This window comes from Ornithorhynchus anatinus, chromosome 15 (assembly GCF_004115215.2).
Source record: "Ornithorhynchus anatinus isolate Pmale09 chromosome 15, mOrnAna1.pri.v4, whole genome shotgun sequence".
NCBI classification, from domain to species: domain Eukaryota; kingdom Metazoa; phylum Chordata; class Mammalia; order Monotremata; family Ornithorhynchidae; genus Ornithorhynchus; species Ornithorhynchus anatinus.
The window spans coordinates 22,772,460-22,786,331 of NC_041742.1; the positions used below are offsets into that span (position 1 = coordinate 22,772,460).

The window sequence follows — 13,872 nt, forward strand, 5'->3', positions numbered from 1 at the left end:
ATAATAACGTTGGTATTTGTTAAGCGCTTACTCTGCGCAGAGCACTGTTTTAAACGCTGGGGTAGACACAGGGTCATCAGGTTGTCCCATGTGAGGCTCACAGTTAATCCCCATTTTACAGATGAGGTCACTGAGGCACAGGGAAGTGAAGTGACTTGCCCACAGTCACACAGCTGACAAGGGGCAGAGCCGGGATTCGAACCCATGACCGCTGACTCCAAAGCCCGTGCTCTTTCCACTGACCCACGCTGCTACTCCAGGGATGTAATTGTAGGAGGGCTTGGAAGGGCAAATTTGTGGTCTACTGGATAAGGGGGAGGGAGCTCTAGGACAAAGGGAAGACGTGGGCGGTGCGAGAGTGGACTGGTATTAGGGGAGCAAAGTCTGCCGGTTAGGCAATTGTAGATCAATGAAGTAAAGTAGGAGGAGATCTGCTTGAGTGCCTTAAAGCTGATGGTAAGGAGTTTCTGTTGGATGCGGAGGTGGATGGGCATCCTTTGGAGGTTTATGAGAAGTGGGGAGATCTGGATAAATGGTTTGTCAGAAAAACGACCTGGGCAATAGAGTGAAGAATGGGCTGGAAAGGAGGGAGACCAGAGGCCCCCTCCTTGGAGAAGCAGCGTGGCTCAGTGGAAAGAGCACGGGCTTTGGAGTCAGGGCTCATGAGTTCGAATCCCAGCTCTGCCACTTGTCGGCTGGGTGACTGTGGGCAAGTCACTTAACTTCTCTGGGCCTCAGTTCCCTCATCTGTAAAATGGGGATGAAAACTGTGAGCCCCACGTGGGACAACCTGATTCCCCTATGTCTACCCCAGCGCTTAGAACAGTGCTCGGCACATAGTAAGCGCTTAACAAATACCAACATTATTATTATTAGAGGCAGGGAGGTCAGGGAGGAGACTGATGGAGTAGTCAAGGGGGGGGGGGGATGTTATAAGTGCTTGGTAGTGGTTTGGAGGAGAGATAAGGGGACGTCCTAGAGAGATCAACACCCAGAAAAGTCCCTGCTGGCACCAGGGTAGCCCTCACAGGCCAGTTCTGAATACTGTGAGGAGCCCTTTTGAGACCCTTCCCCTGAACTCTGGCCTGGGGGAAAATGCAGGACCATTCATCTCCGAGTGGATAAACTGGGCTTAAAAGGACTGGTGAGTTGAGAGGCCTTGTGATGTCAATTTGGGCCAATGAGGCGCAAATGCTCTCAAGTCATTAAGACCCTACCTGCAAAAAGAAGACGGGAGAGCCCGGATAGGCAGAGATACAGGCTGTGAACGTGAAGGGTGTGTGCCTAACAATGAGTGTTATTTATCTTTGACTCCATCATAGCTATCAGCGCTATTTGGTACTCTGGCTCTCTTCCTCTTCCCATATCTTGCTAACTTCTGCCTCCACAAGTGGCTGGAAGGAGGGGTTTTTTGTGGTTTTTTTTTTGGTGTACGTGTAGGAGGATGATTCGGGAAAGCCACCTAAAAGAGGGGCTGGGCTAGGGATAGCTGGGCAGGGATAATTTGCTGAAACTTAATCAGCCTGAGAAGAAGTGACTTCTGGGCTGATGAAGAGCCGGTTTAAGAGGCAGCAAGAGCCCCATAGGTCTTGTGGATCCAGGAAGGGAGGCTTCCAGGTTCACCAGTGACTTCTGCGGCCTGGAGAGGAAAAGGGACCCTTTTAGGAGCCTCACCTTCTTCTCTCCTCGTCTCCGTTTCACAGAGAGTATAACGTCAGCGCCCCTCGGTCAGTCAGTAGTATTTGTTGATGTTTACTGACTGCAAAGGACTATATGAGTCGCTTGGATGAGCTAAACAGCAGAGAGACGTTCATTTTTTCTGCGGGACCAAGTGCTGGGGGTAAGTAGTCAATCGGAGAGAGAATATTCCAGAACATCTACCATGTGTGGTGGTCCCCTGTCTTCTGTGTATATAGCTTAATTATTTTCTCCTCTTTGTAATTTATTTTAAACTCTTGGCTTCTCTGCCAGACTGCCAGTTACTCCCCAAGGGTTTAATATAGTGCTCAACAAACTGAAATGAGAAGCAGCCTGGCCAAACAGAAAGCGACCGAGAACTTGGGCTCTAGAGCCGGTTCTGCCGCTTGCCCGCCGTGTGTGGCCTTAGACAAGTCACTTACCTTCTCCGTGCCTCAGTTTCTTCCACTGCAAATGGTCATTCGGTGACCCCCGACCGCCTTCCTCCTTAGACTCCGAGTCCCACAGGGGGTGTGACTGTGGGCAAGTCACTTCACTTCTCTGGGCCTCAGTTACCTCATCTGTAAAATGGGGATTAACTATGAGCCTCACGTGGGACAACCTGATTACCCTGTATCTCCCCCAGCGCTTAGAACAGTGCTCGGCACATAGTAAGCGCTTAACAAATGCCAACATAATTATTATTATAAGGATTGGGTCTGACCTGACTCGCTTGTATGTCTTAGTCCCGTGCCTGGCATAATGTGAACTTTCACTGGGCCTCGATCTGGCCTGTCTGGCCCCGGACCCCTGGCCCACGTCCTACCCTTTCTCCTCGAATCCTCCAAACAATCACTCTTTCTCCCCTTCCGAAGCCCTACCGTGGAAAGAGCACAGGCTTGGGAGTCAGAGGTCATGGGTTCTAATCCCGGCTCCGCCACTTGTCAGCCGTGTGACTTTGGGCAAGTCACTTCACTGGGCCTCTGTGACCTCATCTGTAAAATGGGGATGAAGACTGTGAGCCCCATGAGGGACAACCTGATCACCTTGTAACCCCCTCAGCGCTTAGAACAGTGCTTTGCACATAGTAAGGTCTTAACAAATACCAACATTAATATTAGAGAAGCAGCGTGGCTCAGTGGAAAGAGCACAGGCTATGGAGCCAGAGGTCATGGGTTCGAATTCCCGCTCTGCCACTTGTCAGCTGTGTGACTGTGGGAGAGTCATTTCACTTCTCTGGGCCTCAGTGACCTCAACTGTAAAATGGGGATTAAGACTGTGAGCCCCATGTGGGACAACCTGATGGCCCCGTATCTCCTCCAGCGCTTAGAACAGTGCTCTGCACATAGTAAGTGCAGCGCTTAGAATGTGCTCTGCACATAGTAAGCGCTTGACAAATACCAACGTTATTATTCTTCTTATTACTTCACTTCTCTGGGCCTCAGTTCCCTCATCTGTAAAATGGGGATTAATAATAATGTTGGTATTTGTTAAGCCCTTAATATGTGCAGAGCACTGTCCTAAGCGCTGGGGGAGATACAGGGTCATCAGGTTAACTGTGAGCCTCACGTGGGACAACTTGATGACTCTGTGTCTCCCTCAGCGCTTAGAAGAGTGCTCTGCACATAGTAAATGCTTGACAAATACCAACATTATTATTTACTTCACTTCTCTGGGCCTCAGTTCCCTCATCTGTAAAATGGGGATTATCTGGGAGCCTCACGTGGGACAACCTGATGACCCTGGACTCATTCATTCAATAGTATTTATTGAGCGCTTACTATGTGCAGAGCACTGTACTAAGCGCTTGGAATGTACAATTCGACAACAGATAGAGACAATCCCTGCCCCATGACGGGCTCATAGTCTAATCGGGGGAGACAGACGACAGAGCAAAACCGAACGAAGCAAAAACAAGACAACATTATCACGATAAATAGAATCAAGGGGATGTACACCTCATTAAGAAAATAAATAGCGTCTCCCTCAGCGCTTAGAACGGTGCTCTGCACATAATCATAATATTGGTATTTGTTATGCACTTACTATAGGCAGAGCATTGTTCTAAGCACTGGGCAGATACAGGGAGATCAGGTTGTCCCATGTGGGGCTCACAGTTTTAATCCCCATTTTCCAGATGAGGTTACTGAGGCCCAGAGAATATTCAATAGTATTTATTGAGCACTTACTATGTGCAGAGCACTGTACTAAGCGCTTGGAATGTACAAATCGGTAACCGATAGAGACGGTCCCTGCCTTCGGATGGGCTTACAGTCTAATCGGGGGAGACGGACAGACAAGAACAATAGCAATAAAGAGAATCAAGGGGATGAACACCTCATTAAAACAATAGCAAATAAATAGAATCAAGGGGATGAACGTCTGATTAAAATAATAGCAATTAATAGAATCAAGGGGTTGAACATCTCATTCAAACAATAGCAATCAATAGAATCAAGGGGATGAACATCCCATTAAAATAATAGCAATCAACAGAATCAAGGGGATGAACATCCCATTAAAATAATAGCAAATAAATAGAATCAAGGGGATGAACATCTCATTCAAACAAAAGCACTCAACAGAATCAAGGGGATGAACATCTCATTCAAACAATAGCAATCAATAGAATCAAGGGGATGAACACCTCATTCAAACAATAGCAATCAATAGAATCAAGGGGATGAACATCTCATTCAAACAACAGCAAATAAATAGAATCAAGGGGATGAACCCCTCATTCAAACAATAGCAATAAATACAATCAAGGGAATGAACATCTCATTCAAACAATAGCAATCAATAGAATCAAGGGGATGAACGTCTGATGAAAATAACAGCAATTAATAGAATCAAGGGGATGAACATCCCATTAAAACAATAGCAATCAATAGAATCAAGGGGATGGACATCTCATTCAAACAATAGCAATCAATAGAATCAAGGGGATGAATATCTCATTAAAACAATATCAAATAAATAGAATCAAGGGGATGTACATCTGATTAAAATAAAAGCCATCAATAGAATCAAGGGGATGGACGTCTCATTAATAAAACCAACAGGGTCCGGAATGACTAAGGTCAGGGAGGAATCCCCATTTCCCAGACGAGGTCACTGAGGCCCGGAGAAGTTCAGTGACTCGGCCAATAATAATAATCATGTTGGTATTTGTTGAGTGCTTACTATGTGCAGAGCACTGTTGCAAGCGCTGAAGTAATAATAATAATAATATTGGTAATAATAATAATGTTGGTATTTGTTAAGTGCTTACCATGTGCAGAGCACTGTTCTAAGCGCTGGGGGAGACACAGGGGAATTTGTGAAGCGCTTACTATGTGCAGAGCACTGTTCCAAGCGCTGAGGTAATAATAATAATATTGGTAATAATAATAATATTGGTACTTGTTAAGCGCTTACCATGTGCAGAGCACTGTTCTAAGCGCTGGGGGAGACACAGGGTTATCAGGTGGTCCCACGTGAGGCTCACATTTAATCCCCATTTTCCAGAGGAGCTCAGTGAGGCCCACAGCTGCCAAGGGGCGGATGTGGGATTCGAACCCAGGACTTTCATCCATCCATTCAATCGTATTTATTGAGCGCTTACTTTGTGCAGAGCACTGTACTGAGCACTTGGAATGGACAAATGGGTAACAGATAAAGTCCCTGCCCTTTGATGGACTTCCAGTCTAATTGGGGGAGACGGACAAGAACAATAGCAATAAATTCATTCATTCAATAGTATCTCTTGAGCGCTTACTATGTGCAGAGCACTGTAGAGAAGCAGCGTGGCTCAGTGGAAAGATCCCGGGCTTGGGAGTCAGAGGTCATGAGTTCAAATCCCGGCTCTGCCACTTGTCAGCTGTGTGACTGTGGGCAAGTCACTTCACTTCTCTGTGCCTCAGTTACCCCATCTGTAAAATGGGGATTAACTGTGAGCCTCACGTGGGACAACCTGATTCCCCTGTATCTACCCCAGCGCTTAGAACAGTGCTCGGCACATAGTAAGCACTTAACAAATACCAACATTATTATTACTGAGCGCTTGGAATGGCCAAATGGGTGACAGATAAAGTCCCTGCCCTTTGATGGGCTTCCAGTCTAATCGGGAAGCAGCGTGGCTCAGTGGAAAGAGCATGGGCTTTGGAGTCAGAGGTCATGAGTTCGAATCCCAGCTCTGCCACTTGTCAGCTTTGTGACTGTGGGCAAATCACTTAACTTCTCTGGGCCTCAGTTCCCTCAACTGTAAAATGGGGATGAAGACTGTGAGCCCCACGTGGGACGACCTGATTCCCCTGTGTCTACCCCAGCGTTTAGAACAGGGCTTGGCACATAGTAAGCGCTTAACAAATACCAACATTATTATTAGCCCGGGTTCTTGGCCCTGAGGCGCTTTGGCCAAGGTCACCGGGCCGAGGGCAGGGGTCGGGCCCGTCCCCGGGGGAGGGGAGGGTTCATTCATTCATTCAATAGTATTTATTGAGCGCTTACTAGGTGCAGAGCACTGTACTGAGCGCTTGGGATGAACAAGTGGGCAACAGATAGAGACAGTCCCTGCCCTTGGACGGGTTTACAGTCTAATCGGGGGGACAGACGAGAACGATGGCAATAAATACAGTCGAGGGGAAGAACATCTCGTAAAAACAGTGGCACCTAAATAGAATCAAGGCGATGTACGTTTCATTAACAAAATCAATAGGGTGATGAAAATATATATATAGTTGAGCAGACGAGTACAGTGCTGAGGGGATGGGAAGGGAGAGGGGGAGGAGCAGAGGGAAAGGGGGAAAAGAGTCGAGGGGGAAGAACATCTCGTAAGAAGCGGTGGCGACTAGATAGAATCGAGGCGATGTACGTTTCATTAACAAAATCAATAGGGTGATGAAAATATATACAGTTGAGCAGACGAGTACAGTGCCGAGGGGATGGGAAGGGAGAGGGGGAGGAGCAGAGGGAAAGGGGGGAAAAGAGTCGAGGGGGAAGAACATCTCGTAAAAGCAATGGCGACTAAATAGAAACAAGGCGATGTACGTTTCATTAACAAAATCAATAGGGTGATGAAAATATATACAGTTGAGCAGACGAGTACAGTGCCGAGGGGATGGGAAGGGAGAGGGGGAGGAGCAGAGGGAAAGGGGGAAAAGAGTCGAGGGGGAAGAACATCTCGCAAGAAGCAGTGGCGACTAGATAGAATCGAGGCGATGTACATTTCATTAACAAAATCAATAGGGTGATGAAAATATATACAGTTGAGCAGACGAGTACAGTGCCGAGGGGATGGGAAGGGAGAGGGGGAGGAGCAGAGGGAAAGGGGGAAAAGAGTCGAGGGGGAAGAACATCTCGTAAGAAGCGGTGGCGACTAGATAGAATCGAGGCGATGTACGTTTCATTAACAAAATCAATAGGGTGATGAAAATATATACAGTTGAGCAGACGAGTACAGTGCCGAGGGGATGGGAAGGGAGAGGGGGAGGAGCAGAGGGAAAGGGGGGAAAAGAGTCGAGGGGGAAGAACATCTCGTAAGAAGCGGTGGCGACTAGATAGAATCGAGGCGATGTACGTTTCATTAACAAAATCAATAGGGTGATGAAAATATATATAGTTGAGCAGACGAGTACAGTGCCGAGGGGATGGGAAGGGAGAGGGGGAGGAGCAGAGGGAAAGGGGGGAAAAGAGTCGAGGGGGAAGAACATCTCGTAAAAGCAATGGCGACTAAATAGAAACAAGGCGATGTACGTTTCATTAACAAAATCAATAGGGTGATGAAAATATATACAGTTGAGCAGACGAGTACAGTGCCGAGGGGATGGGAAGGGAGAGGGGGAGGAGCAGAGGGAAAGGGGGAAAAGAGTCGAGGGGGAAGAACATCTCGCAAGAAGCAGTGGCGACTAGATAGAATCGAGGCGATGTACATTTCATTAACAAAATCAATAGGGTGATGAAAATATATACAGTTGAGCAGACGAGTACAGTGCCGAGGGGATGGGAAGGGAGAGGGGGAGGAGCAGAGGGAAAGGGGGAAAAGAGTCGAGGGGGAAGAACATCTCGCAAGAAGCAGTGGCGACTAGATAGAATCGAGGCGATGTACGTTTCATTAACAAAATCAATAGGGTTGGGCCTGAGCGCTTGGCGCAGGGTTGGGGGGGCCGGTCCTGCCCAGGCCCGGGGTCACATGCGCCTCTCCCTCCCCGCCCCCGCCGCCATGTTGTCTCCTCCTCCTCCTCCGTCGGGACCGGCCGTGGGGCCCCGGGTCGAGGTGAGCGGACGAGGGAGGCGTCATGCCAATCCTCCCCCCTAGGCCGAAGCGCTCACTACGTGCCAGGCGCCGGCCCGGGCCCTGGGGAGGCGGGGGCCACCTGGTCGGGGGGACGGGGGGGGGGGGGTCCCCTCGTCTTCAGGCCCCCTGGACTGAGCCGCGGGGAAGTGGGTTAGGATGCTGGGGTTTCCTACGCTTACTAGGGGCCGAGCACTGGCCTAAGCGCTGCGAGAGAGAGCGGGTCATCAGGTGGGCCCACGCGGGGCTGCCAGGCCTTGGACCGAGGGGGAAACTGAGGCCCGGGGAAGCCCCAGGCAATCAGGTTGCCCCACGCGGGCTGCCAGTCCTCAGCCCCCTTTGACAGAGGGGGAAACTGAGGCCCGGGGAAGCCCCAGGCAATCAGGTTGTCCCACGGGGGGCTGCCAGTCCTCAGCCCCCTTTGACAGAGGGGGAAACTGAGGCCCGGGGAAGCCCCAGGCAATCAGATTGTCCCCCGGGGGGGGGGGTGCCAGTCCTCAGCCCCCTTTGACAGAGGGGGAAACTGAGGCCCGGGGAAGCCCCAGGCAATCAGGTTGTCCCACGCGGGGCTGCCCGTCCTCAGCCCCCTTTGACAGAGGGGGAAACTGAGGCCCGGGGAAGCCCCAGGCAATCAGGTTGCCCCACGCGGGCTGCCAGTCCTCAGCCCCCTTTGACAGAGGGGGAAACTGAGGCCCGGGGAAGCCCCAGGCAATCAGGTTGTCCCACGGGGGGCTGCCAGTCCTCAGCCCCCTTTGACAGAGGGGGAAACTGAGGCCCGGGGAAGCCCCAGGCAATCAGATTGTCCCACGGGGGGGGGGGTGCCAGTCCTCAGCCCCCTTTGACAGAGGGGGAAACTGAGGCCCGGGGAAGCCCCAGGCAATCAGGTTGTCCCACGGGGGGCTGCCCGTCCTCATCCCCCTTTGACAGAGGGGGGAACTGAGGCCCGGGGAAGCCCCAGGCAATCAGGTTGTCCCACGGGGGGCTGCCAGTCCTCATTTCCCTTTGACAGAGGGGAACTGAGGCCCGGGGAAGTGCATTATAATGCTGGGATTTCTTAAGCGCTTACTATGTGCCAAGTACTGTTCTAAGTGCTGGTGGAGATCCAAGGCAATCAGGTTGTCCCACACGGGGCTGCCAGTCCTCAACCCCTTTGACAGAGGGGAAACTGAGTTCCGGGGAAGCCCAAGGCAATCAGGTTGTCCCACGGGGGGCTGCCAGTCCTCATCCCCCTTTGACAGAGGGGGAAACTGAGGCCCGGGGAAGCCCAAGGCAATCAGGTTGTCCCACGCGGGGCTGCCCGTCCTCATCCCCCTTTGACAGAGGGGGAACTGAGGCCCGGGGAAGTGCATTATAATGCTGGGGTTTCTTATGCGCTTACTATGGGCCGAGCACTGTCCTAAGCGCTGCGAGAGATAGCACGTCATCAGGTTGTCCCACGCGGGGCTGCCATTCTTCAGCCCCCTTTGACAGAGGGGGAACTGAGGCCCGGGGAAGTGCATTATAATGATGGGCTTTCTTATGCGCTTACTATGGGCCGAGAGCTGTAATAAGCGCTGGTGGAGATCCAAGGCAATCAGGTTGTCCCACGTGGGGCTGCCAGTCCTTTGACAGAGGGGGAAACTGAGGCCCGGGAAGCCCAAGGCAATCAGGTTGTCCCACCGGGGGCTGCCAGTCCTCATTTCCCTTTGACAGAGGGGGAAACTGAGGCCCGGGGAAGCCCAGGGCAATCAGGTTGTCCCACGGGGGGCTGCCAGTCCTCATTTCCCTTTGACAGAGGGGAACTGAGGCCCGGGGAAGTGCATTATAATGCTGGGATTTCTTAAGTGCTTACTATGTGCCAAGAACTGTTCTAACTGCTGGCGGAGATCCAAGGCAATCAGGTTGTCCCACGCGGGGCTGCCAGTCCTCATCCCCCTTGACCGAGGGGGAAACTGAGGCCTGGGGAAGCCCAAGGCAATCAGGTTGTCCCACGTGGGACTGCCAGTCGGGGCTGCCAGTCCTCATCACCCTTTGACAGGGGGGAACTGAGGCCCGGGGAACTGCATTATAATGCTGGGATTTCTTAAGCGCGTACCATGGGCCAAGCACTGTCCTAAGCGCTGGGGGAGATCCAAGGCAATCACGTCCCACGCGGGGCTCCCAATCTTCATCCCCCTTTGACAGAGGGGGCAACTGAGGCCTGGGGAAGTGCATTATAATGCTGGGATTTCTTAAGCGCTTACTATGTGCCGAGCACTGTTCTAAGCGCTGGGGGAGATCCAAAGCAATCACGTTGTCCAGAGAAGTGCATAATAATGCTGGTACTTCTTAAGCACTTACTATGTGCCAAGCACTGTACTAAGCGCTGGGGGAGATCGCAGGCAATCACACGTTGTCCCTAAGGGCTCCCAGTCTTCATCCCCCTTTGACAGATGGGGGAACTGAGGCCCAGAGATGTGCATAATAATGCTGGTACTTCTCAAGCGCTTACCATGGGCCGAGGACTGTCCTAAGCACTGCGACAGATAGTCATCAGGTTGTCTCACGCGGGGCTGCCAGAGTTCGAATCCCAGCTCTGCCACTTGTCGGCTGTGTGACTGTGGGCAAGTCACTTAACTTCTCTGTGCCTCAGTTCCCTCATCTGTAAAATGGGGATTAAGACTGTGAGCCCCACGTGGGACAACCCGATTCCCCTGTGTCTACCCCAGCGCTTAGAACAGTGCTCGGCACATAGTAAGCGCTTAATAAATACCAACATTATTATTATTATTCATCCCCCTCTGACAGATGGGGGAACTGAGTCCCAGAGAAGTGCATAAAAATTCTAGTATTTCTTAAGCGCTTACCATGGCCCGAGCACTGTCCTAAGCGCTGCGATAGGTCATCAGGTTGTCTCACGTGGGGCTCCCAGTCTTCATCCCCCTTTGACAGATGGGGGAATTGAGGTCCAGAGAAGTGAAGTGACTTGCCATGGTCACACAAGTGGCGGAGGCGGGATTAGAACCCATGACCTCTGACTCCCCAGCCCGGGCTCTTTCCAGTGAGCCACGCAGCGGGGTGGACCTGCTCGGAGGGGGCTCCCATTTTACCGCCCCCATTTTTATATTTGGGGGGGAGACCCCGATTGTCCCCCCAGGGCTGTCTGGGGTCGGTCGGGGCAGGAAGCCACCTCTAAGCTTCGGAGCAAGCGCTTCGTCCAGTGCTCTGCACACAGTAAGCGCTCCATAAATACGATTGGGTGAACCTACCTCTAGCATAGTTAACCATCTGGGCAGGGAGGCCTCTTAACTTTTTAAAATCATGTTGGGGGGCAGGGGGTGGAATGGTCGACAGGCGATTTAAATCCCTCCCCAGCAGCGGAAAAAGGAAAAACAAAAAGCAAACAGTGTGGCGACAGATCCCGTGATCACGACAGACCATGTTTCTTTTAGGGAGCAACTTCTTCACCGAGTTTCCTCTTTGGCATGTGATCGCCGCTTCCCGGGGCTCTGGATGAATCCTGATAAGAAAAATCCCTAGATTAATCCCTAATCCTCGCATTTGCCATCTCCTTAGAGGACCTCCCGGGAAATCCGGGTGCCTCTAAGAGGAGGAGGGGTCACCAAACGCAGAACGTGTTTCTTAGCCGAGGTGGTTTATCATCGCCCTGTGCTGTACCGGGCATTTCCACTTGGTAAGGTTAAGTTGTGGGTGAGACAATTCCTGCTTGGGCGAACTCGATGCCTTTTAGGTTGTTTTCTTTTTAAATGGCCTTTAGATGGTGTTCTCGAAATCGGAACCTTTCCTTTCATTCTCCCCAAATTTCAAAGTCCAAGAATATTGGCCCCACTGGGCTTTGTATTTATTTTTTCTGGGTACACCTGCTCCAGTCCAAGAAACCCTCTCTTGCCCTTGCCTTGCCTCTGTTATAAAACGTAAGCCTTTGATGACCTGTTCACCTTAAAAAGCCTTGTGATTTGGGAACACAGCAGTGGGATTTGAGGTGGTTTTTTTTTTTAAAAAGTAATTTCTTGAGTTTCACAGTACTTCAGGGAAGAAAAAGGTTTGGATGAGAATAGTTTCTTTTTCTATCTGCCTGCATACTGCGAATCTCTCCTTCTGCACACTAAGCTTCCACTCCCAAAATTATTGGTTTAGCACCCTTTGACGTGGCGCTGACGTGGTGCAATCAGTGGTATTGACTGAGCATTGACTGTGTGCAGAGGAGTGTACTGAGCGCTTGGGAGAGGGCATTCCCTGCTCATAAGACAGCCTAGAAGAGCAGAGGGGTAGAAATTTAGTAACCTTGGAGCGGTCGCAGTGAAATTTTAGAGGCGGTGTTGGCAGTTGATAGGTGGGCCAAAGCTGCTGAAAAGTCGCTCCAGCAAGATGCGAAGTCGTGAGAACAAATTTAGCTACCGGAGATGGGGAGGAAAAGATGGTCTAAGTGATGTGGAATGTGGCAATCGAGGAGATAGTGAAAGAAGTTAAACATAACTTGCAGATTGTGAGAGGGAGATATCCATTAAGATTTGAGGAAGTTGGTGACTTTACGGAAGAGCAGCTTTGAGAAGCAGCGTGGCCTGGTGGATGGAGCACGGGCCTGGGAGGCAGAAGGACCTGGGTTCCAGTTTCTGCTCTGCCACTTGTCTGCTGTGTGACCTTAGGCAAGTCACTTAACTTCTCTGTCTCAGCTACCTCATCTGTAAAGTGGGGATTAAGACTGTGAGGCCCATTTGGGATAGGGATTCTGTCCACCGTCATTAATTTGTATCTGCCCCAGTGCTTAGTTCAGTGTCTGACATGGAGTAAGCATTTAACAAGTACCATTAAAAAAAACTGTGTTGTCAGAGAGCTCAACCTAAGGCATCCACAGTAAAGTAAGCAATAACCCTAAAATTAGAGAAGCAGCGTGGCTAGAGAAGCAGCGTGGCTCAGTGGAAAGAGCCCAGACGTGGGAATCAGAGGTCATGGGTTCGAGTCCCTGCTCTGCCACTTGTCAGCTGTGTGACGGTAGGCAAGTCACTTAACTTCTCTGTGCCTCAGTTCCCTCATCTGTAAAATGGGGATTAACTGAGAGCCTCCTGTGGGACAACCTGATTCCCCTGTGTCTACCCCAGCGCTTAGAACAGTGCTCTGCACATAGTAAGCGCTTAACAAATACCAACATTATTACTATTATTAACATCCCTCTCATTTCTCCTCTCCCTGTAGAGGCTTGGTTATGTAAAATATTTTGTGGTTGTTAGGGTGTCTTTTCGAAATGTTAACGAACAGCACTCTTAGCAAGCAACTTCTAGAGTTTCTGGGCCCAGTAGGGAATTAGTAGATGGGGCTGTTGGAGAAAGAGGAAGAGGTAAAATTGACCAGGGTTGGGGGTCTCAAGAGGAAGGAGAATGCTTATCTGGTACCTGTAGGACACTTTTTTAAAAAATTGAATCAACCCTAACTCACCACATCATATAACATATCTAGCCACTCAAAGACTGTGGAAAGGAAGAGATTGAGTATCTGCTGAAAGCACCGACTGTTGCTTACAAATCCCTAATTTAGATTTAATGATAATAGTAAGGATCGGTTTACTCAAGTGAAGGCTGCCTACTGATCATGGACTTCTTTATTGCAGTTTTGGTTTTAGCTGGTCATGCCCTCTGTAAACAAGTAGGATAGGTCCCCTTACTGTTTCTTGATTTTATTTTAGTTTTTAAACTGCAGATAAATTTAGTCTAATGATTTTGCAGAGGCAGTGGTGGAAAGCCAGGATGTGCTGGCAGAGGGTGGCAGTGATGACCCCATGGGGGTGGCAGGTGTCGGGTTGGGAATTCAAGGTGAGAGGTGGAGGTGAAGTTGCCTTACCAGGATTTCCACTCGAGCAGTAACATATCATTTTAAATTATGAGGGACATTTGGGCGGTACCTAAGGTTGAGATAGATAGGAGATCAAAGCAGACATCCTAGAGAGT

At 50.3% G+C, this 13,872-nt stretch overlaps 2 protein-coding genes and 1 long non-coding RNA gene across 4 annotated transcripts in view; 1 reads left to right on the forward strand and 2 right to left on the reverse strand.

Annotated features, from left to right (window-relative positions):
• The window catches only part of LOC107547947, a 12,384-nt gene extending 10,155 nt beyond the window's left edge, over positions 1-2,229 (reverse strand). The window contains exon 1 of the long non-coding RNA XR_001604380.3: positions 2,121-2,229. This is a non-coding gene — a long non-coding RNA (uncharacterized LOC107547947). The remainder of the gene's footprint in view (positions 1-2,120) is intronic.
• The window catches only part of RAB9A (RAB9A, member RAS oncogene family), a 21,003-nt gene continuing 8,817 nt past the window's right edge, over positions 1,687-13,872 (forward strand). Inside the window, exon 1 of one of the 2 annotated variants that reach the window (XM_029079866.2) lies at positions 1,687-1,840. The gene's annotated coding sequence lies outside the window, so the exon portion shown is untranslated. Of the gene's footprint in view, positions 1,841-7,851; positions 7,934-13,872 lie in introns of those variants that run through there. The other variant, XM_003431070.4, reaches the window with a different exon arrangement.
• TRAPPC2 (trafficking protein particle complex subunit 2) overlaps positions 11,237-13,872 on the reverse strand; it is a 19,592-nt gene continuing 16,956 nt past the window's right edge. Inside the window, exon 5 of the mRNA XM_039914167.1 lies at positions 11,237-11,429. Within this exon, the coding sequence (XP_039770101.1) occupies positions 11,358-11,429 (72 nt within the window). The 3' untranslated portion in view covers positions 11,237-11,357. The remainder of the gene's footprint in view (positions 11,430-13,872) is intronic.